The sequence below is a fragment of the Podarcis pityusensis genome, assembly GCF_964106645.2.
Source record: "Podarcis pityusensis genome assembly, chromosome: 3".
Lineage (NCBI taxonomy): Eukaryota > Metazoa > Chordata > Lepidosauria > Squamata > Lacertidae > Podarcis > Podarcis pityusensis.
In genome coordinates, this window is record NC_138026.1 from 123,125,924 (window position 1) to 123,149,559 (window position 23,636).

At 51.3% G+C, this 23,636-nt stretch overlaps 1 protein-coding gene and 1 long non-coding RNA gene across 9 annotated transcripts in view; both read left to right on the plus strand.

The window, feature by feature from the left end:
• Positions 1 to 23,636, plus strand: part of LOC308474765 — a 101,967-nt gene continuing 78,331 nt past the window's right edge. Inside the window, exon 1 of the long non-coding RNA XR_013984940.1 lies at positions 1 to 230. This is a non-coding gene — a long non-coding RNA (uncharacterized lncRNA). The remainder of the gene's footprint in view (positions 231 to 23,636) is intronic.
• LOC308474534 (uncharacterized protein) overlaps positions 7,341 to 23,636 on the plus strand; it is a 39,383-nt gene continuing 23,087 nt past the window's right edge. Inside the window, exons 1-4 of one of the 8 annotated variants that reach the window (XM_081000959.1) lie at positions 7,341 to 7,378; positions 9,315 to 9,389; positions 9,807 to 9,924; positions 11,493 to 11,568. In XM_081000959.1, coding sequence (XP_080857085.1) covers positions 11,508 to 11,568 — 61 coding nt within the window. In that variant the 5' untranslated portion in view covers positions 7,341 to 7,378; positions 9,315 to 9,389; positions 9,807 to 9,924; positions 11,493 to 11,507. Of the gene's footprint in view, positions 7,379 to 7,467; positions 7,484 to 9,249; positions 9,390 to 9,806; positions 9,925 to 11,492; positions 11,569 to 21,371; positions 21,524 to 23,305; positions 23,437 to 23,636 lie in introns of those variants that run through there. The other 7 variants (XM_081000953.1, XM_081000960.1, XM_081000956.1 and 4 more) reach the window with 7 other exon arrangements.

Genomic DNA, 23,636 nt, shown 5'->3' on the forward strand with positions numbered 1-23,636 from the left:
ATAGCATTAGCTTATTTTGCTACTGACTCACCTTGTTGACTCACGTTAAGCTTTTGGTGTCCTAAGACCCTTAGATCCTTTTCACATGTGCTGCTGGCAAGCATGGTGTTTCCCATAGAATCATAGAATTGTAGAGGTCTAATGGTCTTAGTGGACCACAAGCTGAACATGATTCAATCGTCTGATGGCATCCAGTATGGAATGTGTGCCTCCGTTTTTTAGCATTTTTAGTTGGCTAAAAATTCTGAATGCTAGATGACACAACCTTGATGGCAGAAAGTGAGGAGGAATTAAAGAACCTTTTAATGAGGGTGAAAGAGGAGAGCGCAAAATATGGTCTGAAGCTCAACATCAAAAAAAGAAGATCATGGCCACTGGGCCCATCACCTCCTGGCAAACAGAAGGGGAAGAAATGGAGGCAGTGAGAGATTTTACCTTCTTGGGCTCCATGATCACTGCAGATGGTGACAGCAGCCACAGAATTAAAAGACGCCTGCTTCTTGGGAGAAAAGCAATGACAAGCCTAGACAGCATCTTAAAAAGCAGAGACATCACCTTGACAACAAAGGACTGTATAGTTAAAGCTCTGGTTTTCCCAGTAATGATGTATAGAAGTGAGAGCTGGACCATAAAGAAGGCTGATCGCTGAAGAATGGATGCTTTTGAATTCTGGTGCTGGAGGAGACTCTTGAGAGTCCCATGGACTGCAAGAAGATCCAACCTCTCCATTCTGAAGGAAATCAGCCCTGAGCGCTCACTGGAAGGACAGATCCTGAAGCTGAGGCTCCAAGACTTTGGCCACCTCATGAGAAGAGAAGACTCCCTGGAAAAGACCCTGATGTTGGGAAAGATGGAGGGCACAAGGAGAAGGGGAGACAGAGGACGAGATGGTGGGACAGTGTTCTCGAAGCTACCAGCATGAGTTTGACCAAACTGCGGGAGGCAGTGGAAGACAGAAGTGCCTGGCGTGCTCTGGTCCAGGGGGTCACAAAGAGGCGGACACGACTCAACGACTAAACAACAAGCAGTCTCTGCTCTTTTTGCCTTCCCTGGGAGGAAGGCGGAGTGGATGTCTGAAACTCAATGTCAAACTGAAACTCAATCCAGATAAGACTGAGGCAGTTAGTGGGTGGTGCCCTAGACCAGATGGCTGGGAGATGGCCTGCTCTTAAAAAAAATTAAATTGGTTTTACATAAAGTTATACACAGTAACTGTAACCTTTCCAAAACATACAAAATATCAAGGTTCTTTTAAACTTTCAGACCTTCCCCCACATGGGTTCCAGTTCTGAAGATGTTATCTTTTCCCTTTTTCCTGCATCTTTTACCATTATCCATCACTTATGTAACCATAGTAACCAAAGTTCAGTTCACATTGCAAGTCTCCTTGTATCCCTGCCCATGATTTTAACTGTCTACAGTGGTCTTTCAAGTATACAATAAAATTATTCCAGTCTTTTAAAAATACTTGTTCTTCCTGGTTTCTGATCTTTCCCCTTAGTCTCGCCATTTCTGCGCATTCCATCAGTTTGGTCTGCCGCTCTTCTTTAGTCGGTACTTCACCTTCTTTCCATCTCTGGGCCAAAAACATTCCTGCTGCCGTCATTCCGTACGTAAACAGTCTCTTATTTCCTTTGGGAATTCATCACATATATGATATTATAAGAGAAAATCCTCTGGTTTTCTGACAAAGGGTGAGGGGAGAGACTCCATCAGGCAAGGCCTCCTTCCACCTGCCTTGCCCCACCCTCTGCTTCTCAATGTGTATTGTATTGTTTTATGTACTGTGGCTTGCCGTTGTTTTATTGATTATAGTTTAGATATTATTGTAGCTGTTGAGTGGATTTCTGTTTAACTTTTATATGTTATCATTATGTTATACTATTCTAATTAATGGTTGAATGTTGCTATTTTGATGTAGGCTGCCTATTTTAAAGTTATGTTTTGTATTGCATTAGATTGTTAGAAGATGTACATTTTCTGTTTCTTCAGCTTGTAAACCGCCTTGAGTATTGTAAGATAGAAAGACAGTATACAAATTAAAATTGATGATCATAGAATCATAGAATCATAGAGTTGGAAGAGACCACAAGGGCCATCGAGTCCAACCCCCTGCCAAGCAGGAAACACCATCAGAGCACTCCTGACATATGGTTGTCAAGCCTCTGCTTAAAGACCTCCAAAGAAGGAGACTCCACCACACTCCTTGATGATGTTGATGATGACAAAAGTTTTCTTAAACGCTTTCTTTAATTCAGTATATATCATTTCCCAGAACGCTTTTACCACTCCACAGGACCACCACATATGATAAAAGGTACCTTCTTTCCTTTTACATTTCCAGCACAAATTTGAGCTGGTTCTATACATTTGTGCAATTTTACTCAGTGTTAGGTACCAACAGTACATCATTTTCATATAGGTTTCTTTCAACGGAACTGCAAGCCGTAAACTTCATATCCTCATTCCATAACTTTTCCCGTGATAAAAATTGTATATTATAACCAAAGTCTCTTGCCCATCACTGATTTAACTTCATCATTTTTAGTATACCGTTCTAGGGAGATGGCCTGCTCTTGATGGGATTACACTTCCTCTGAAGGAGCAGCTTCATAGCTTGGGGGTCTTCCTGGATCCTTTCCTGTCGCTCCAGGCTCAGGTGGCCTCCGTGGCCCAGAGCGCCTTCCATCAGCTTCGGCTGGTGGCCCAACTACGCCCCAGTCTGGACAGGGATCACCTAACTACTGCTGTTTATGCTCTGGCAACCTCAAGGTTAGATTACTGCAATGCGTTACACATTGGGCTGCCTCTGAAGACTGTTTGGAAACTTCAGCTGGTTCAGAATTCAGCGGCCAGGTTGCTCACCGGAGCAAGACGGTTTGAACATATTGCACCAATCCTGGTCCGACTGCACTGGCTGCCAATTCAGTGTGCTGGTTTTGACCTATTAAGCCTTAAATGGGTCAGGACCACAATTCCTCAAGGACCGCCTCTCTCCCTATGAACCTACCCGGACCCTGAGATCATCTTGTGAGGCCCTTCTTTGTGTCCCTCCTCCTTGAGAGGTCTGGAGGGTGGCAGCACAGGAACAGGGCCTTCTCTGCAGTGGCTCCCCATGTGAAGAATGCTCTCCCCAGGGAAGTTCCCCCAAGCGCCTTCGATATACACCTTTAGGCACCGGGCAAAAATGTTCCTTTTTAACCAGGCCTTTGGTTGATTTGATTGACATCCTATGGCCTTTTAAAATGTGTTTAGGGGGAGGGTTTATCGGGTGGTTGTTGTTTTTATTTTGAATATTCTGCAGTTTTATATCCTGTTTTTATTTTGTGAATTGCCCTGAAAGCCTGTTTATCCCCCTCTGAATAAACAGCTCCTGCTGAAGTTGGAGAGGGGCAGCGAGAGCGGCAGTAGCGGACCCAGCACCCCCCTCTTGCGCCCCAGAGGCGCTTGCTCTAAAGGGGAAGGGGAGGCCAAGGCAGCCCCCCTTTTCCTGCTCAGTCCAACACGTGGACCTTCCCTTCCTCTCTTGGGGGAGGCAAGGACCCCTGGACGGTCAGGTCCCGTCAAAGGCGACTGGGGCGCAGAGCTCATCTCGCTTCAGGCTGAGGGAGCCCAGGTTGGTCCACAGACAGCTTTCCGGGTCATGTGGGCAGCAGGACTGAACCGCTTCTGGTCCAAATGGACACCGTGAGAAGTGCCAGAGCGCACAGAAACACCACAGTGGTACCTATTTCTCTACTTGCGCTGGTGTGCTTTGGAACTGCTAGGTTGGCAGGAGCTGGGACAGAGCAAGGGGAGCTCAGTCATGGGGACTGGAACCACAGACCTTCCGCTGGGCAGCCCAAGTCTCAGTGGCTTATAGACCACAGAACCCCCTGCGCCCCACGACCTTCCCTTTTTGGGGGGAAATTCCCTTATTCCAGCGCTGTTTCACGCTGCTATCCCGGATTGTTAGACATCCCATAGACTGTCCCTGGGACGGGTGAGGCTGCTGATCCCTTATTTTCAAATCTGAAAGTTGACAGCTATGGCAGGATCCTGGGCCGGATGGGTCCCTTTGGCGCGAGGCACCTGCCCCAGGGCTCTTCCTGGTTTCTGAGGAGTCCTGCATGGAGCCTCCAGGGCCAGAGCCAGTCTACCTTAGAGGGCACAAGGCGCTCTCCCCCTGCTTGGGGGTGCCTGGGTGGCACTGTGGGCGCAGGATCCTGGGCCGGATGGGTCCCTTTGGCGCGATGCACCTTCCTCAGAGCTCTTCCTGCATGGAGCCTCCATGGACAGAGCCAGTCTACCTTAGAGGGCACAAGGCGCTCTCCTCCTGCTTGGGGCGCCTGGGTGGCACTGTGGGCGCAGGATCCTGGGCTGGATGGGTCCCTTTGGCGCGGGGCACCTGCCCCAGGGCTCTTCTTGCATGGAGCCTCCCTGGCCAGAGCCAGTCTACCTTAGAGTGGCAGAGTACCAGGTGGGGGGGAAGGTGCTCTCCTCCTGCTTGGGGCGCCTGGGTGCCACTGTGGGCGCAGGATCCTGGGCCGGATGGGTCCCCCTTGGCACAAGGCACCTGCCCCAGGGCTCTTCCTGGTTTCTGAGGAGTCCTGCATGGAGCCTCCAGGGCCAGAGCCAGTCTACCTTAGAGGGCACAAGGCGCTCTCCTCCTGCTTGGGGCGCCTGGGTGGCACTGTGGGCGCAGGATCCTGGGCCGGATGGGTCCCCCTTGGCACAAGGCACCTGCCCCAGGGCTCTTCCTGGTTTCTGAGGAGTCCTGCATGGAGCCTCCAGGGGCAGAGCCAGTCTACGTTGGAGGGCAAAAGGCGCTCTCCTCCTGATTGGGGGCACCTGGGTGGCACTGTGGGCGCAGGATCCTGGGCCGGATGGGTCCCTTTGGCGCGATGCAGCTGCCCCAGGGCTCTTCCTGGTTTCTGAGGAGTCCTGCATGGAGCCTCCAGGGCCAGAGCCAGTCTACCTTAGAGGGCACAAGGCGCTCTCCTCCTGCTTGGGGGTGCCTGGGTGGCACTGTGGGCGCAGGATCCTGGGCCGGATGGGTCCCTTTGGCGCGATGCAGCTGCCCCAGGGCTCTTCTTGCATGGAGCCTCCCTGGCCAGAGCCAGTCTACCTTAGAGTGGCAGAGTACCAGGTGGGGGGGAAGGTGCTCTCCTCCTGCTTGGGGCGCCTGGGTGGCACTGTGGGCGCAGGATCCTGGGCCGGATGGGTCCCCCTTGGCACAAGGCACCTGCCCCAGGGCTCTTCCTGGTTTCTGAGGAGTCCTGCATGGAGCCTCCAGGGCCAGAGCCAGTCTACCTTAGAGGGCACAAGGCGCTCTCCTCCTGCTTGGGGCGCCTGGGTGGCACTGTGGGCGCAGGATCCTGGGCCGGATGGGTCCCCCTTGGCACAAGGCACCTGCCCCAAGGCTCTTCCTGGTTTCTGAGGAGTCCTGCATGGAGCCTCCAGGGCCAGAGCCAGTCTACCTTAGAGGGCACAAGGCGCTCTCCCCCTGCTTGGGGATGCCTGGGTGGCACTGTGGGCGCAGGATCCTGGGCTGGATGGGTCCCTTTGGCGCGATGCAGCTGCCCCAGGGCTCTTCTTGCATGGAGCCTCCCTGGCCAGAGCCAGTCTACCTTAGAGTGGCAGAGTACCAGGTGGGGGGGAAGGTGCTCTCCTCCTGCTTGGGGCGCCTGGGTGGCACTGTGGGCGCAGGATCCTGGGCCGGATGGGTCCCCTTTGGCGCGATGCACCTTCCTCAGAGCTCTTCCTGGTTTCTGAGGAGTCCTGCATGGAGCCTCCAGGGGCAGAGCCAGTCTACCTTAGAGGGCAAAAGGCGCTCTCCTCCTGCTTGGGGCGCCTGGGTGGCACTGTGGGCGCAGGATCCTGGGCCGGATGGGTCCCTTTGGCGCGATGCAGCTGCCTCAGAGCTCTTCCTGCATGGAGCCTCCAGGGCCAGAGCCAGTCTACCTTAGAGGGCACAAGGCGCTCTCCTCCTGCTTGGGGCGCCTGGGTGGCACTGTGGGCGCAGGATCCTGGGCCGGATGGGTCCCCCTTGGCACAAGGCACCTGCCCCAGGGCTCTTCCTGGTTTCTGAGGAGTCCTGCATGGAGCCTCCCTGGCCAGAGCCAGTCTACCTTAGAGTGGCAGAGTACCAGGTGGGGGGGAAGGTGCTCTCCTCCTGCTTGGGGCGCCTGGGTGGCACTGTGGGCGCAGGATCCTGGGCGGGATGGGTCCCTTTGGCGCGATGCAGCTGCCCCAGGGCTCTTCCTGGTTTCTGAGGAGTCCTGCATGGAGCCTCCATGGACAGAGCCAGTCTACCTTAGAGGGCAAAAGGCGCTCTCCTCCTGCTTGGGGCGCCTGGGGGCCACTGTGGGCGCAGGATCCTGGGCCGGATGGGTCCCTTTGGCGCGATGCAGCTGCCCCAGGGCTCTTCCTGGTTTCTGAGGAGTCCTGCATGGAGCCTCCATGGACAGAGCCAGTCTACCTTAGAGGGCACAAGGCGCTCTCCTCCTGCTTGGGGGTGCCTGGGTGGCACTGTGGGCGCAGGATCCTGGGCCGGATGGGTCCCCTTTGGTGCGAGGCACCTGCCCCAGGGCTCTCCCTGGTTTCTGAGGAGTCCTGCATGGAGCCTCCATGGACAGAGCCAGTCTACCTTAGAGGGCACAAGGCGCTCTCCTCCTGCTTGGGGCGCCTGGGTGGCACTGTGGGCGCAGGATCCTGGGCCGGATGGGTCCCTTTGGCGCGATGCAGCTGCCCCAGGGCTCTTCCTGGTTTCTGAGGAGTCCTGCATGGAGCCTCCATGGACAGAGCCAGTCTACCTTAGAGGGCACAAGGCGCTCTCCTCCTGCTTGGGGGCGCCTGGGTGGCACTGTGGGCGCAGGATCCTGGGCCGGATGGGTCCCTTTGGCGCGAGGCACCTGCCCCAGGGCTCTTCTTGCATGGAGCCTCCCTGGCCAGAGCCAGTCTACCTTAGAGTGGCAGAGTACCAGGTGGGGGGGAAGGTGCTCTCCTCCTGCTTGGGGCGCCTGGGGGCCACTGTGGGCGCAGGATCCATAGCTGCCAACCTTCCCTTTTTTGGGGGGGGGAAGTTCCCTTATTCCAGCGCCGCTTCCCGCTGCGATCCCAGATTGTTAGATCTCCCCTAGACTGTCCCCGGACAGGGGAGGCTGCTGCTCCCTTGACAGCTCTGGCCCTGCCTGACTTGAGCCCTGCCTTTTCCCTGCCCATCCCGGGGGGGGGCAGGGGGCTCCCCTTTCTCCTCCTCCGGCCCCCAGGCTCCCCCCGAAGGAGACCAGCTGGGCGCGCCCGGCGGGCCAAGGGTTAAGAGCAGCTGCGCCGCCCTCCTAGAGAGGACAGGAAGGGAGGGGGCGGGTCTTCCGGAGGGCCCCTCTTGTCTCCTCCGGTGAGTCTCCCCCTCTTTCCTGGGGGGCTGCAGGGGGGAAGGAGGGGGGCAGAGAAGCCCTGGGGGGCCGGGCGGAAAGCGGGGGCCGGAAAAGAAGCGCAGCAAGTGAGAACTGGGGGGCAGGGGGAGCCCGGGATGCAGGGGGTCCTGCCGTGGGGCGGGGGCTGCTCAGCTGGAGGCCTCTGCCCCCCCTTGGCCCAGGCGGGGAGGGGGCTGTGGGGCAGGGGGAGCCCGGGATGCAGGGGGTCCTGCCGTGGGGCGGGGGCTGCTCAGCTGGAGGCCTCTGCCCCCCCTTGGCCCAGGCGGGGAGGGGGCTGTGGGGCAGGGGGAGCCCGGGATGCAGGGGGTCCTGCCGTGGGGCGGGGGCTGCTCAGCTGGAGGCCTCTGCCCCCCCTTGGCCCAGGCGGGGAGGGGGCTGTGGGGCAGGGGGAGCCCGGGATGCAGGGGGTCCTGCCGTGGGGCGGGGGCTGCTCAGCTGGAGGCCTCTGCCCCCCCTTGGCCCAGGCGGGGAGGGGGCTGTGGGGCAGGGGGAGCCCGGGATGCAGGGGGTCCTGCCGTGGGGCGGGGGCTGCTCAGCTGGAGGCCTCTGCCCCCCCTTGGCCCAGGCGGGGAGGGGGCTGTGGGGCAGGGGGAGCCCGGGATGCAGGGGGTCCTGCCGTGGGGCGGGGGCTGCTCAGCTGGAGGCCTCTGCCCCCCCTTGGCCCAGGCGGGGAGGGGGCTGTGGGGCAGGGGGAGCCCGGGATGCAGGGGGTCCTGCCGTGGGGCGGGGGCTGCTCAGCTGGAGGCCTCTGCCCCCCCTTGGCCCAGGCGGGGAGGGGGCTGTGGGGCAGGGGGAGCCCGGGATGCAGGGGGTCCTGCCGTGGGGCGGGGGCTGCTCAGCTGGAGGCCTCTGCCCCCCCTTGGCCCAGGCGGGGAGGGGGCTGTGGGGCAGGGGGAGCCCGGGATGCAGGGGGTCCTGCCGTGGGGCGGGGGCTGCTCAGCTGGAGGCCTCTGCCCCCCCTTGGCCCAGGCGGGGAGGGGGCTGTGGGGCAGGGGGAGCCCGGGATGCAGGGGGTCCTGCCGTGGGGCGGGGGCTGCTCAGCTGGAGGCCTCTGCCCCCCCTTGGCCCAGGCGGGGAGGGGGCTGTGGGGCAGGGGGAGCCCGGGATGCAGGGGGTCCTGCCGTGGGGCGGGGGCTGCTCAGCTGGAGGCCTCTGCCCCCCCTTGGCCCAGGCGGGGAGGGGGCTGTGGGGCAGGGGGAGCCCGGGATGCAGGGGGTCCTGCCGTGGGGCGGGGGCTGCTCAGCTGGAGGCCTCTGCCCCCCCTTGGCCCAGGCGGGGAGGGGGCTGTGGGGCAGGGGGAGCCCGGGATGCAGGGGGTCCTGCCGTGGGGCGGGGGCTGCTCAGCTGGAGGCCTCTGCCCCCCCTTGGCCCAGGCGGGGAGGGGGCTGTGGGGCAGGGGGAGCCCGGGATGCAGGGGGTCCTGCCGTGGGGCGGGGGCTGCTCAGCTGGAGGCCTCTGCCCCCCCTTGGCCCAGGCGGGGAGGGGGCTGTGGGGCAGGGGGAGCCCGGGATGCAGGGGGTCCTGCCGTGGGGCGGGGGCTGCTCAGCTGGAGGCCTCTGCCCCCCCTTGGCCCAGGCGGGGAGGGGGCTGTGGGGCAGGGGGAGCCCGGGATGCAGGGGGTCCTGCCGTGGGGCGGGGGCTGCTCAGCTGGAGGCCTCTGCCCCCCCTTGGCCCAGGCGGGGAGGGGGCTGTGGGGCAGGGGGAGCCCGGGATGCAGGGGGTCCTGCCGTGGGGCGGGGGCTGCTCAGCTGGAGGCCTCTGCCCCCCCTTGGCCCAGGCGGGGAGGGGGCTGTGGGGCAGGGGGACCCCCAAGCATCTATGGCTCTGGGGATTATGCAATGGAACATCACCATTGCGGTTATTATTATTATTATTATTAACCTTCTCTTTCCCCAGAGTTCCCAGGGCAGATTACAACATTAAAACTATACTTAAAACAGATTTTAAAAAGCTTGCTGTCACAGACAGAAGGTGAGTCTTACTTGCTTTTTAGCAGCGTTCTTTTGCCCCACCTAATCATCATCATCATCTTTTTTTTTATAAGATATTTATTAGGATTTTTTAAAATATTACAATGAAAAATGAAAAAGAAAAAAAATACAAAATAAAAATGATTAAAAACACTCAGGTTTTCCATTGCTTATTTTCCTTTAGCTTATTTCCCGGACCTCCTCATACCTCCCTTTTTTGTATTCCAGTTCAGTTTGTTGGTTCAGCAAATCCTTACCCTCTTTGTTTATCCTAATCTTTGGTCTTAAAGTAATAACGTTAGATTTTTACCTCTTAATAATCCCTTTTTCATATTCCCTTAAAGCATTACAGCTAGAAACCACTTAATTTCTATCCAACATCATTCTAACATTCATTAATTTTACAGTATTTCTGTAGATAATCTTTGAACTTCTTCCAATCTTCTTCCACCGACTCTTTTCCCTGATCTTGGATTCTGCCAGTCATTTCTGCCAGTTCCATATAGTCCATCAGCTTCATCTGCCATTCTTCCAAGGTGGGTAGATCTTGTGTCTTCCAGTACTTTGCAATAAGAATTCTTGCTGCTGTTGTGGCGTACATAAAAAAAGTTCTCTCCTTCTTTACCACCATTTGGCCGACTATGCCCAGGAGAAAGGCCTCTGGTTTCTTCAAGAAGGTATATTTAAATACCTTTTTCATTTCATTATATATCATCTCCCAGAAAGCCTTAATCCTTGGGCACGTCCACCAAAGGTGAAAGAATGTACCTTCAGTTTCTTTACATTTCCAACATTTATTATCGGGCAAATGATAGATTTTTGCAAGCTTGACTGGTGTCATGTACCACCTGTAAATCATTTTCATAATATTCTCTCTTAGGGCATTACATGCCGTAAACTTCATACCTGTGGTCCATAACTGTTCCCAGTCAGCCATCATAATGTTATGTCCAACATCTTGTGCCCATTTAATCATAGCAGATTTCACCGTCTCATCCTGAGTATTCCATTTCAACAGCAAGTTATACATCTTTGACAAAATCTTAGTTTTGGGTTCTAATAGTTCTGTTTCTAATTTTGATTTTTCCACCTGGAAACCAATTTTCTTGTCCAAATTATATGCCTCCATTATCTGATAATAATGAAGCCAGTCTCGCACTTTGTTTTTTAGTTTCTCAAAACTCTGCAATTTCAGTCTATCTCCATCTTGTTCCAAAATTTCCCAATATTTCGGCCATTTGGCCTCCATATTGAGCTTTTTCAGAGCTTTTGCTTCCATCGATGACAGCCACCTTGGAGTTTTATTTTCCAATAAGTCCTTGTATCTTATCCAGACATTAAACAATGCTTTCCTGACAATGTGATTTTTAAATGCTTTGTGTGCTTTGACCTTATCATACCACAGATATGCATGCCATCCAAATACATTGTTAAAGCCTTCTAAATCCAAAATGTCAGTGTTTTCAAGAAGCAACCATTCTTTCAACCAGCAGAAAGCTGCTGATTCATAGTAAAGTTTAAGGTCATAGATTTATATGCCCCCCCCCCCCCGCCTGACCACATTTTCCAGGCATTCTGGGCAGCTTCCAACAAATAAAAACACAGAAAGGCTACCTGAAGACGTACTTTGGAGTGGCCCAGTTAGCCCTTGGGGGGGGGGGTGACCAGACAAGCACCCGACCCTCAGAAAAAAGAGAAAGGACCCCTTGAGGACGTTGGGGATTCCAGGTGCTGGAAAATAAGACAGAAGCAGGAAGGAAATGGGCCCTGAAGTGGGGGGTGGGAGAGGAAGAGGGTCCACAGCTTAAGACCCCAACTGTGGGCCAGTGACCCCTTCCCAGGCTGTGGCCCTGACTGAAGGTTTCCTCCTGAGTCAGGCGGAGGAGAGAAAGCAGGCAGAGCAGCAGGTGAGAGAGACTTTCCCCTGGAAACTCCCAAGGGGCTCAGAACATGAGGGAGAATCTCCCAAACTGCTCTCCTAACGGCTCACCGCCTTTTGGGAAGCAAGGGATGAGATCTGCTCCCCTAAAGTGTTTTCTTCGGTCATTCCTTTTCTAATCCTCCGTATTCTCTGTTTTGATCCTTGTTGCTCTTTCCGGGAAAGGATCTGTTTGCAGAAATGGACCCTGATTCCTCTGAGACACAGAGGTCTCCATTGGACACCAGAGGGAGACCACTGGGTAAGGAGAAGCGAGTTTTTCTTCTCATTCTGTGGATCTTGAAACTATCTGTGGGTTCTGTTCATCTTTGGGGGGGGGGGGGAAGCACTTGGGGCCAAAGGCGCCAAGGAGGGGAGATGTATTTTGACCCAAAGTAAGTTTGAAATGAGTACAAATTGTTAGGTGGATTTATTGCTTTATTGTTGGCGTCCGGCACGCTTCCCCTGCACTCCTCTGCAGGTCGTAAAGCAATTAGCAGAATTGCACAGTGTCCGTGTTGAAAGGGCAGTAAAAGAAGTCCCACACGTTTCTTCTTTCCTAATATCACTTTATTTGCTCAAAAGTAGCATATTTACAAGCCATAAACACCATCTGATTCAAGCTGCATCTTATCCCTCTGTTTGCAGCTGCGTAACTAAGCTGCTTTCACTTTTCACTCAGCTCACAGCATTCCAAGCTGCTTTCGTCACGTCCTGGCTTACTTCCCTTGTAAGCGCCTCCTCTCAGCCTCGAGACACAGAAGGTTAACCCTTCACTACACCCAACACAAATGTCTAAATGCACTTTGCAAGAAAGACTTTTTCTAAGGCCCATCTGTAGCCTGAAATGCGCTGCTGAAGGTCTGAGAGACGCAGGAGCTGATGGCTTCCCTTTGACTTTTGTCTCTCGCAGGTGACCGAAGGATGCCCCCCAGACCTCCTCATCCATCTTTTCATGGTAGTGGAGGAGAAGCAGCAGCTGTGGAAACAGATCTGGTATGGGGAAAGAGCTTTGTGGGGAAAGAGTCAGAGGAGTGGGGCAGCCAGGGAGCCTCTGGGCCGGAAGGAATTTCTCCTCCTCTTGGCTTCTGTCAAAGCCTCTGTCCTGAACAAAGATGGACAGTGCCATTGGAGAAGGTTTATGTGCTGACAGGAATGAACAGCCATCTCTCCTTAGCTGGGCTTCGGAATGTCACTATTTTTATGATTTATCAGTAGCTGCAGTTATATTTCTATATTGATCTAATCAGGCTTCTAAGCAGTTGAAAAGCTTCCAAGAAGTTGAGGAGCCATAACAAACAGTGGCCGGGATTCACCTCAGCAGCCCCATCAGCTGCACAACGGGGATCCCCCTCCTCCTCCTCCTCCTCCTTCTCCCCCTCTCTGTGCCCCCATGAGCCCCTTGAAGTTGGCTGTAGGGCAGAGGGAGGGTCCCATCGCCCCCCAAGCATCGCACAGTGGGAGTAGAGAAGGGATCGTTCTGTCTGGCAGACAGGAATACTTCCACAGACAGAATAATTTGAAGAACACCATGCGGAGTTCCACCCATTCACACAAAGATTAATACCCATCATTAGAATGCACAGTAAAATAAATCAGTTGAAATGCTAAAATAGGCATCCAGACCTAAAATGTGCAGCAAAATAATCCCATTAAAAGAACACAACAATGAATGGGCAGAAACAACTGAGCAATGTATAGTGGATAATCTTTATGCTGTCTCAGAAGAGGACCTTTTTCCTTTTCCTTCAGGGTCCTCTGTGCTTTGAAGATGTCGCTGTGTATTTCACAGAGGAGGAGTGGGCGTTGCTGGATCCTGACCAGAGAGCTCTGCATAAGGAAGTCATGGAGGACAATCGTAGGATTGTGGACTCTCTCAGTAAGGATTCCTGCTGGACTATAATATATGTTTTGAAACACACACACACACACACACACACACACACACACACCCCTACCTGTGAGAATCCTGCAATATTTTGCTGGCGCTTGACAGCATCTGGGATTTTCCTTCCCCCAGCTCACCATGAATCTACTGTTCTGTCTGTGAATATTCTTGCCCTACATATGCCTTTTTAAACCATGACCAGGCTGGTCTGAGCTGCCCAGACCTTCTTGAATGTAACCTTCCATGATGTGGATAGAATTAGCAGCTTCTGTGAGGTTTTCTGTTTTTGCTTCTGTCGCTTTCTGGTTGACCAAAGAGACAACTGACCTTGCAGATGGAGGAGATTCCATGATTAGGCCAAACAAGATCTATCCTGCCAGATGCCAGGCTGTTTGAATCTCAGGTTCCCATCAATCTGTGTGTCAAGGAGAGTCAACAAAGGCAGTGAACCCTGTAGTAAGACCTCAGATCTAACACCCTTCCGTTCTTCATCTATCACAAACATTCATTAGCAGTCTTCCATAATTTGGGGCTCCATTTCATCCTGAGGCTCTAATCTGTTTCTCTCTTTGATGCAGGTGGTGATGGATTGGAAATTATGAACAAGGGAAACCGTGACAACATTCACACAGTGGGGAAGTTGTATAAATATTTGGAGTGTGGAGAGAGTTATAGTCTGAGCTCCCATTCTACTTCCCATAAAATATATCCTACTGGGAAAAATCGTTATCGGTACTTGGAAGATGGTAAGACATTTCGTCAGAAGACATTTCACACTTTCCCTAAAAGAACTCACAGCAGGGAGAAACCCCATCAGTGTTTGGAATGTGGGAAGAGGTTCAGTCACAGGCCTGGGCTCAAGGCCCATCAAAGAATTCATACAGGAGAGAAACCATACAAGTGCTTGGAATGTGGGAAGAGCTTTAGGCAGAAAGCTCTGCTCACAGATCATCAAAGAATTCATACAGGGGAGAAACCATATCAGTGCTTGGAGTGTGGGAAGAGCTTCAGTCAGAGGGGTCATCTCACTTCCCATCAAAGTATTCATACAGGGGAGAAACCATATCAGTGCTTGGAATGTGGAAAGAATTTTACTCGGAAGGATACCCTTACTTCACATGAAAGAATTCACAGAGAGAAACCATATAAATGCTTTGAATGTGGAAGGGGCTTCATTAGGGGCTGCCATCTCACTTCCCATCAAACAATTCACACTGGGGAGAAACCCCATCAGTGCTTAGAATGTGGGAAGACCTTCACTAGCAAGAATAGTCTCACTTTCCATCAAAGAATTCATACAGGGGAGAAACCACATAAGTGCTTGGAATGTGGAAAGAGCTTCAGTTACAGGGCTACGCTCAAGGCCCATCAAACAATTCATACAGGGGAGAAACCATATCAGTGCTTGGAATGTGGAAAGAGCTTCAGGCAGAAAGCTCTGCTGATATCCCATCAAAGTATTCATACAGGGGAGAAACCACATAAGTGCTTGGAATGTGGAAAGAGCTTCAGGCAGAAAGCTCAGCTCACAGCTCATCAAAGAATTCATACAGGGGAGAAACCATATCAGTGCTTGGAATGTGGAAAGAGCTTCAGTCAAAAGAATAGTCTCACTCCCCATCAAAGAATTCATACAGGGGAGAAACCATATAAGTGCTTGGAATGTCGGAAGAGCTTCAGTCACAGGCCTGCGCTCAAGAGCCATCAAAGAATTCATACAGGGGAGAAACCACATAAGTGCTTGGAATGTGGAAAGAGCTTCAGTCACAGGCCTGGGCTCAAGGCCCATCAAAGAATTCATACAGGGGAGAAACCACATAAGTGCTTGGAATGTGGAAAGAGCTTCAGTCAAAAGCCTAGTCTCACTTCCCATCAAAGAATTCATACAGGGGAGAAACCATATCAGTGCTTGGAATGTGGGAAGAGCTTCAGTCACAAGCCTAGTCTCACTTCCCATCAAAGAATTCATACAGGGGAGAAACCATACAACTGCTTAGAATGTGGGAAGAGCTTCAGTCAAAAGCCTAGTCTCACTTCCCATCAAAGAATTCATACAGGGGAGAAACCATATCAGTGCTTGGAATGTGGAAAGAGCTTCAGTCAAAAGAATAGTCTCACTTTCCATCAAGGAACTCACAGCAGGGAGAATCATGTTATTTGAAGATGGGTCTCATATGTCCTCTCAATCTCCTCTTTGGCAGGCTAAGCCTACCCAGCTCCTTCTATCATTCCTTAAAAGGCTAGGTTTCCAAATGCTTGATTATATTGGTCACCATTCTCTGCACAGATTCCAACTTCTCAATATCCTCCTTCGATTATGACATCCAGAATTGAGCACAGGACTCCAGGTGTGGTCTGACCAAGGCAGTATTACTTCCCATGACCTGGACATTAGACGTCTGTTGATATAGCCTAAAATAGCATTACCTTATTTTGCTACTGACTCACCTTGTTGACTCACGTTAAGCTTTTGGTGTCCTAAGACCCTTAGATCCTTTTCACATGTGCTGCTGGCAAGCGTGGTGTTTCCCATAGAATCATAGAATTGCAGAGGTCTAATGGTCTTAGTGGACCACAAGCTGATCATGAGTCAATCGTCTGATGGCATCCAGTATGGAATGTGTGCCCCCGTTTTTTAGCATTTTTAGTTGTCTTAAAATGCTGAATGCTAGATGACACAACCTTGATGGCAGAAAGTGAGGAGGAATTAAAGAACCTTTTAATGAGGGTGAAAGAGGAGAGCGCAAAATATGGTCTGAAGCTCAGCATCAAAAAAACGAAGATCATGGCCACTGGGACCATCACCTCCTGGCAAACAGAAGGGGAGGAAATGGAGGCAGTGAGAGATTTTACTTTCTTGGGCTCCATGATCACTGCAGATGGTGACAGCAGCCACGGAATTAAAAGACGCCTGCTTCTTGGGAGAAAAGCAATGACAAGCCTAGACAGCATCTTAAAAAGCAGAGACATCACCTTGCCAACAAAGGTCCGTATAGTTAAAGCTATGGTTTTCCCAGTAGTGATGTATGGAAGTGAGAGCTGGACCATAAAGAAGGCTGATCGCCGAAGAATGGATGCTTTCGAATTAGAAGAAGAAGAGTTTGGATTTGATATCCCGCCTTTCACTCCCTTTAAGGAGTCTCAAAGCGGCTAACATTCTCCTTTCCCTTCCTCCCCCACAGCAAACCCTCTGTGAGGTGAGTGGGGCTGAGAGACTTCAGAGAAGTGTGACTGGCCCAAGGTCACCCAGCAGCTGCATGTGGAGGAGCGGAGACGCGAACCCGGTTCCCCAGATTACGAGTCTGCCGCTCTTTTTTATATATATATATAAAATATTTATTAAGGTTTCAACATATTACAAAAATAAGAGAAAAAAGTAAAAGAAAAGAAAAATAAAAAAATAAAAATACAAAGTGAAAACAGTTAAAAACAAATCAGTCTTTCCATATCTTATCTTTCATCTGCTTGTTTCCCTTACCTCCTCGCACCTCCCTTTTTTGTATTCCAGTTCAATTAGTTAATTCAGCAATTCCTTTCCCTCTTTGATTTTATCTTAATCTTTTATCTTAATATATTATAACTTTAAATTATCACCTGTTGACAATCCATTTTTACATATTCCTTTATAACATTGCTGCTAAAAACCACTTAACTTCAATCCAACATCATTCTCACATTCATTAACTTTGCAGTATTTCTGTAAATAGTTTTTGAATTTCTTCCAATCTTCTTCCACCGACTCTTCTCCCTGGTCTCGGATTCTGCCAGTCATTTCCGCCAGTTCCATATAGTCCATCAGCTTCATCTGCCATTCTTCCAGTGTGGGTAGATCTTGTATCTTCCAATACTTTGCAATAAGTATTCTTGCTGCTGTTGTGGCGTACATAAAAAAAGTTCTATCCTTCTTTGGCACCAATTGGCCGACTATGCCCAGGAGAAAGGCCTCTGGTTTCTTCAAAAAGGTATATTTAAATACCTTTTTCATTTCATTATAGATCATCTCCCAGAAAGCCTTAATCCTTGGGCACGTCCACCAAAGGTGGAAGAATGTACCTTCAGTTTCTTTACATTTCCAACATTTATTTTCGGGCAAATGATAGATTTTTGCAAGCTTGCATGGTGTCATGTACCACCTGTATATCATTTTCATAATATTCTCTCTTAGGGCATTACATGCCGTAAACTTCATACCTGTGGTCCATAACTGTTCCCAGTCAGCCATCATAATGTTATGTCCAACATCTTGTGCCCATTTAATCATAGCAGATTTCACCGTTTCATCCTGAGGGTTCCATTTCAACAGCAAGTTATACATCTTTGACAAAATCTTAGTTTTAGGGCCTAACAGTTCTGTTTCCAATTTTGATTTTTCCACCTGGAAGCCAATTACGAGATTACAAGTCTACCGCTCTTAACCACTACACCACACTGGCTCTCCAACACTGGAATTATGGTGTTGGAGTAGACTCTTGAGAGTCCCATGGACTGCAAGAAGATCCAACCTCTCCATTCTGAAGGAAATCAGCCCTGAGCGCTCACTGGAAGGACAGATCGTGAAGCTGAGGCTCCAAGACTTTGGCCACCTCCTCAGAAGAGAAGTCTCCCTCGAAAAGACCCTGAGGTTGGGAAAGATGGAGGGCACAAGGAGAAGGGGACGAGAGAGGACGAGATGGTGGGACAGTGTTCTCGAAGCTACCAGCATGAGTTTGACCCAACTGCGGGAGGCAGTGGAAGACAGAAGTGCCTGGCGTGCTCTGGTCCAGGGGGTCACGTAGAGTCGGACACGACTAAACGACTAAACAACAAGCAGTCTCTGCTCTTTTTGCCTTCCCTGGGAGGAAGGCGGAGTGGATGTCTGAAACTCAGTGTCAAAGTGAAACTCAATCCAGATAAGACAGAGGCAGTTAGTGGGTGGTGCCCTAGACCAGATGGGTGGGAGATGGCCTGCTCTTAAAAAAAAAAAAATTAAATTGGTTTTACATAAAGTTATACACAATAACTGTAACCTTTCCAAAACATACAAAATATCAAGGTTCTTTCAAACCTTCAGACCTTCCCCCACATGGGTTCCAGTTCCAAAGATGTTATCTTTTCCCTTTTTCCTGCATCTTTTACCATTATCCATCTATTACGTAACCATAGTAACCAAAGTTCAGTTCACATTACAAGTGTCCTTGTATCCCTGCCCGTGATTTTAACTGTCTACAGTGGTCTTTCAAGTATACAATAAAATTATTCCAGTCTTTTAAAAATACTTGTTCTTCCTGGTTTCTGATCTTTCCCCTTAGTCTCGCCATTTCTGCGCATTCCATCAGTTTGGTCTGCCGCTCTTCTTTAGTCGGTACTTCACCTTCTTTCCATCCCTGGGCCAAAAACATTCTGCTGTCGTTGCAAATGTAAACAGTCTCTTATTTTCTCTGGTAATTCATCACATATTATATTATAACAGAAAAGCCTCTGGTTTTCTGACAAAGGGTGAGGGGAGAGACTCCATCAGGCAAGGCCTCCTTCCACCTGCCTTGCCCCACCCTCTGCTTCTCAATGTGTATTGTATTGTTTTATGTACTGTGGCTTGCCGTTGTTTTATTGATTATAGTTTAGATATTATTGTAGCTGTTGAGTGGATTTCTGTTTAACTTTTATATGTTATCATTATGTTATACTATTCTAATTAATGGTTGAATGTTGCTATTTTGATGTAGGCTGCCAATTTTAAAGTTATGTTTTATTATCACATTTTTGTAATGCATTAGATTGTTAGAAGATGTACATTTTCTGTTTCTTCAGCTTGTAAACCGCCTTGAGTATTGTAAGATAAAAAGGCAGTATACAAATTAAAATAGATGATGTTGATGATGACAAAATTTTTCTTAAACACTTTCTTCAACTCAGTATATATCATTTCCCAGAACGCTTTTACCACTCCACAGGACCACCACATATGATAAAAGGTACCTTCTTTCCTTTTACATTTCCAGCACAAATTTGAGCTGGTTCTATACATTTGTGCAATTTTACTCTGTGTTAGGTACCAACAGTACATCATTTTCATATAGGTTTCTTTTAACGGAACAGCAAGCCGTAAACTTCAAATCCTCATTCCATAACTTTTCCCATGATAAAAATTGTGTATTATAACCATCACTGCCCATCACAGAATTAACTTCATCATTTTTAGTATACCGTTCTAGGGAGATGGCCTGCTCTTGATGGGATTACACTTCCTCTGAAGGAGCAGCTTCATAGCTTGGGGGTCTTCCTGGATCCTTTCCTGTCGCTCCAGGCTCAGGTGGCCTCCGTGGCCCAGAGTGCCTTCCATCAGCTTCGGCTGGTGGCCCAACTACGCCCCAGTCTGGACAGGGATCACCTAACTACTGCTGTTTATGCTCTGGCAACCTCAAGGTGAGATTACTGCAATGCGTTACACGTTGGGCTGCCTCTGAAGACGGTTCGGAAACTTCAGCTGGTTCAGAATTCAGTGGTCAGGTTGCTCACTGGAGCAAGACGGTTTGAACATATTGCACCAATCCTGGTCCGACTGCACTGGGTGCCAATTCAGTGTGCTGGTTTTGACCTATAAAGCTTTAAACATCTCAGGACCGCAATTCCTCAAGGACCGCCTCTCTCCATATGAACCTACCCAGACCCTGAGATCATCTTCTGAGGCCCTTCTTCGTGTCCCTCCTCCTTGAGAGGTCCAGAGCGTGAAGAATGCTCTCCCCAGGGAAGTTCCCCCAAGCGCCTTCGATATACACCTTTAGGCGCTGGGCAAAAATGTTCCTTTTTTTTTTTTTAATGATATTTATTAAAGTTTCAATAAAAGATTAAACATAAAACATAAAAAAGAAATACACAATTCAAAAATACACAATACATAATCCAAAAAAGAAAAAAAAGAACAAAAGACAAAAAAGAAAAAAGAACAGTTAAAAACAATATCACCTTTTCATCTCCATTTTTAAATTTACTTATTTTCTGGACCTCCTCTTACCTCCCTCTTTTGTATTCCAGTTCAAATTGTTTGTCCAGCAATTTCTTTCCCTCTTTTTTAATCCCAATCTTTAATCTTGACATAATATAACATAAAAATTTTACCTCTTAAAAACCAAGTTTCCATTTCCTTAAATTTTTTAATCCTAATCCTTAATCTTAATCTATCTATCACTTTAAATCCTGTACAGCTGGAAGCCACTTATTTTCAATCCAACATCACTCTAACATTCTTTAATTTTACAATGTTTCTGCAGATAGTCTTTGAATTTCTTCCAGTCTTCCTCCATCGACTCTTCTCCCTGGTCACGGATTCTACCAGTCATTTCCGCCAATTCCATATAGTCCATCACCTTCATCTGCCATTCTTCCAGAGTGGGTAGATCTTGTGTCTTCCAGTACTTTGCTATGAGTATTCTTGCTGCTGTTGTTGCATACATAAAGAAAGTTCTATCCTTTTTTATTACCATTTGGCCGACTATGCCCAGGAGAAAGGCCTCTGGTTTCTTAGGGAAGGTATACTTAAATACCTTTTTTAATTCATTATATATCATTTCCCAGAAGACCTTAATCTTTGGGCACGTCCACCAAAGGTGAAAAAATGTACCTTCAATTTCTTTACATTTCCAACATTTGTTATCGGGCAAGTGATAGATTTTCGCAAGCTTGACTGGAGTTATGTACCACCTGTATATCATTTTCATAATATTCTCTCTTAAGGCATTACATGCCGTAAATTTCATTCAAATGTTCCTTTTTAACCAGGCCTTTTGTTGATTTGATTGACATCCTATGGCCTTTTAAAATGTGTTTGGGGGGAGGGTTTATTGGGTGGTTGTTGTTTTTATTTTGAATATTCTGCGGTTTTATATTCTGGTTTTATTTTGTGAATTGCCCTGAAAGCCTACAGGCATAGGGCGGTATATAAATTTAATAAAGAAATGAAATGTCTCCTCCCAGGATTCTCTCCCCCTCTGGATAAACAGCTCCTGCTGAAGTTGGAGAGGGGCAGCGAGAGGGGCAGTAGCGGACCCAGCACCCCCCTCTTGCGCCCCAGAGGCGCTTGCTCTAAAGGGGAAGGGGAGGCCAAGGCAGCCCCCCTTTTCCTGCTCAGTCCAACACGTGGACCTTCCCTTCCTCTCTTGGGGGAGGCAAGGACCCCTGGACGCTCAGGTCCCGTCAAAGGCGACTGGGGCGCAGAGCTCATCTCGCTTCAGGCTGAGGGAGCCCAGGTTGGTCCACAGACAGCTTTCCGGGTCATGTGGGCAGCAGGACTGAACCGCTTCTGGTCCAAATGGACACCGTGAGAAGTGCCAGAGCGCACAGAAACACCACAGTGGTACCTATTTCTCTACTTGCGCTGGTGTGCTTTTGAACTGCTAGGTTGGCAGGAGCTGGGACAGAGCAAGGGGAGCTCAGTCATGGGGACTGGAACCACAGACCTTCCGCTGGGCAGCCCAAGTCTCAGTGGCTTATAGACCACAGAACCCCCTGCGCCCCACGACCTTCCCTTTTTGGGGGGGAAATTCCCTTATTCCAGCGCCGTTTCACGCTGCTATCCCGGATTGTTAGACATCCCATAGACTGTCCCTGGGACAGGTGAGGCTGCTGATCCCTTATTTTCAAATCTGAAAGTTGACAGCTATGGCAGGATCCTGGGCCGGATGGGTCCCTTTGGCGCGATGCAGCTGCCCCAGGGCTCTTCCTGGTTTCTGAGGAGTCCTGCATGGAGCCTCCAGGGCCAGAGCCAGTCTACCTTAGAGGGCAAAAGGCGCTCTCCTCCTGCCTGGGTGCCACTGTGGGCGCAGGATCCTGGGCCGGATGGGTCCCCTTTGGCGCGATGCACCTTCCTCATAGCTCTTCCTGCATGGAGCCTCCAGGGGCAGAGCCAGTCAACCTTAGAGGGCACAAGGCGCTCTCCTCCTGCCTGGGTGCCACTGTGGGCGCAGGATCCTGGGCCGGATGGGTCCCTTTGGCGCGATGCAGCTGCCCCAGGGCTCTTCCTGGTTTCTGAGGAGTCCTGCATGGAGCCTCCAGGGCCAGAGCCAGTCTACCTTAGAGGGCACAAGGCGCTCTCCTCCTGCCTGGGTGCCACTGTGGGCGCAGGATCCTGGGCCGGATGGGTCCCTTTGGCGCGATGCAGCTGCCCCAGGGCTCTTCCTGGTTTCTGAGGAGTCCTGCATGGAGCCTCCATGGACAGAGCCAGTCTACCTTAGAGGGCAAAAGGCGCTCTCCTCCTGCTTGGGGCGCCTGGGGGCCACTGTGGGCGCAGGATCCTGGGCCGGATGGGTCCCTTTGGCGCGATGCACCTTCCTCAGAGCTCTTCCTGCATGGAGCCTCCAGGGGCAGAGCCAGTCTACCTTAGAGGGCACAAGGCGCTCTCCTCCTGCTTGGGGGTGCCTGGGTGGCACTGTGGGCGCAGGATCCTGGGCTGGATGGGTCCCTTTGGCGCGAGGCACCTGCCCCAGGGCTCTTCTTGCATGGAGCCTCCAGGGCCAGAGCCAGTCTACCTTAGAGGGCACAAGGCGCTCTCCTCCTGCCTGGGTGCCACTGTGGGCGCAGGATCCTGGGCCGGATGGGTCCCTTTGGCGCGATGCAGCTGCCCCAGGGCTCTTCCTGGTTTCTGAGGAGTCCTGCATGGAGCCTCCATGGACAGAGCCAGTCTACCTTAGAGGGCAAAAGGCGCTCTCCTCCTGCTTGGGGCGCCTGGGGGCCACTGTGGGCGCAGGATCCTGGGCCGGATGGGTCCCTTTGGCGCGATGCAGCTGCCCCAGGGCTCTTCCTGGTTTCTGAGGAGTCCTGCATGGAGCCTCCAGGGCCAGAGCCAGTCTACCTTAGAGGGCACAAGGCGCCCTGTCCCTGATTGGGGGCGCCTGGGGGCCACTGTGGGCGCAGGATCCATAGCTGTCAACCTTCCCTTTTTTGGGGGGGGGGGAAGTTCCCTTATTCCAGCGCCGCTTCCCGCTGCGATCCCAGATTGTTAGATCTCCCCTAGACTGTCCCCGGACAGGGGAGGCTGCTGCTCCCTTGACAGCTCTGGCCCTGCCTGACTTGAGCCCTGCCTTTTCCCTGCCCATCCCGGGGGGGGGCAGGGGGCTCCCCTTTCTCCTCCTCCGGCCCCCAGGCTCCCCCCGAAGGAGACCAGCTGGGCGCGCCCGGCGGGCCAAGGGTTAAGAGCAGCTGCGCCGCCCTCCTAGAGAGGACAGGAAGGGAGGGGGCGGGTCTTCCGGAGGGCCCCTCTTGTCTCCTCCGGTGAGTCTCCTCTCCCCCCTGGGGGTCCTATGGTGGGGGCTCCTGCAGGGAGGGGCAGGCAGGGCTTTGCAAAGGGGGGGCGAGGGGCTTTCTCCAGCTGGGGCTGGACTACAACTCCCATCATCCCTGAGGCCTGGCCTGGCGAGCGGGGGGTGATGGGAGTTGTAGTCCAGCCCCACCGGGGGCCCCCAGCTGGAGAA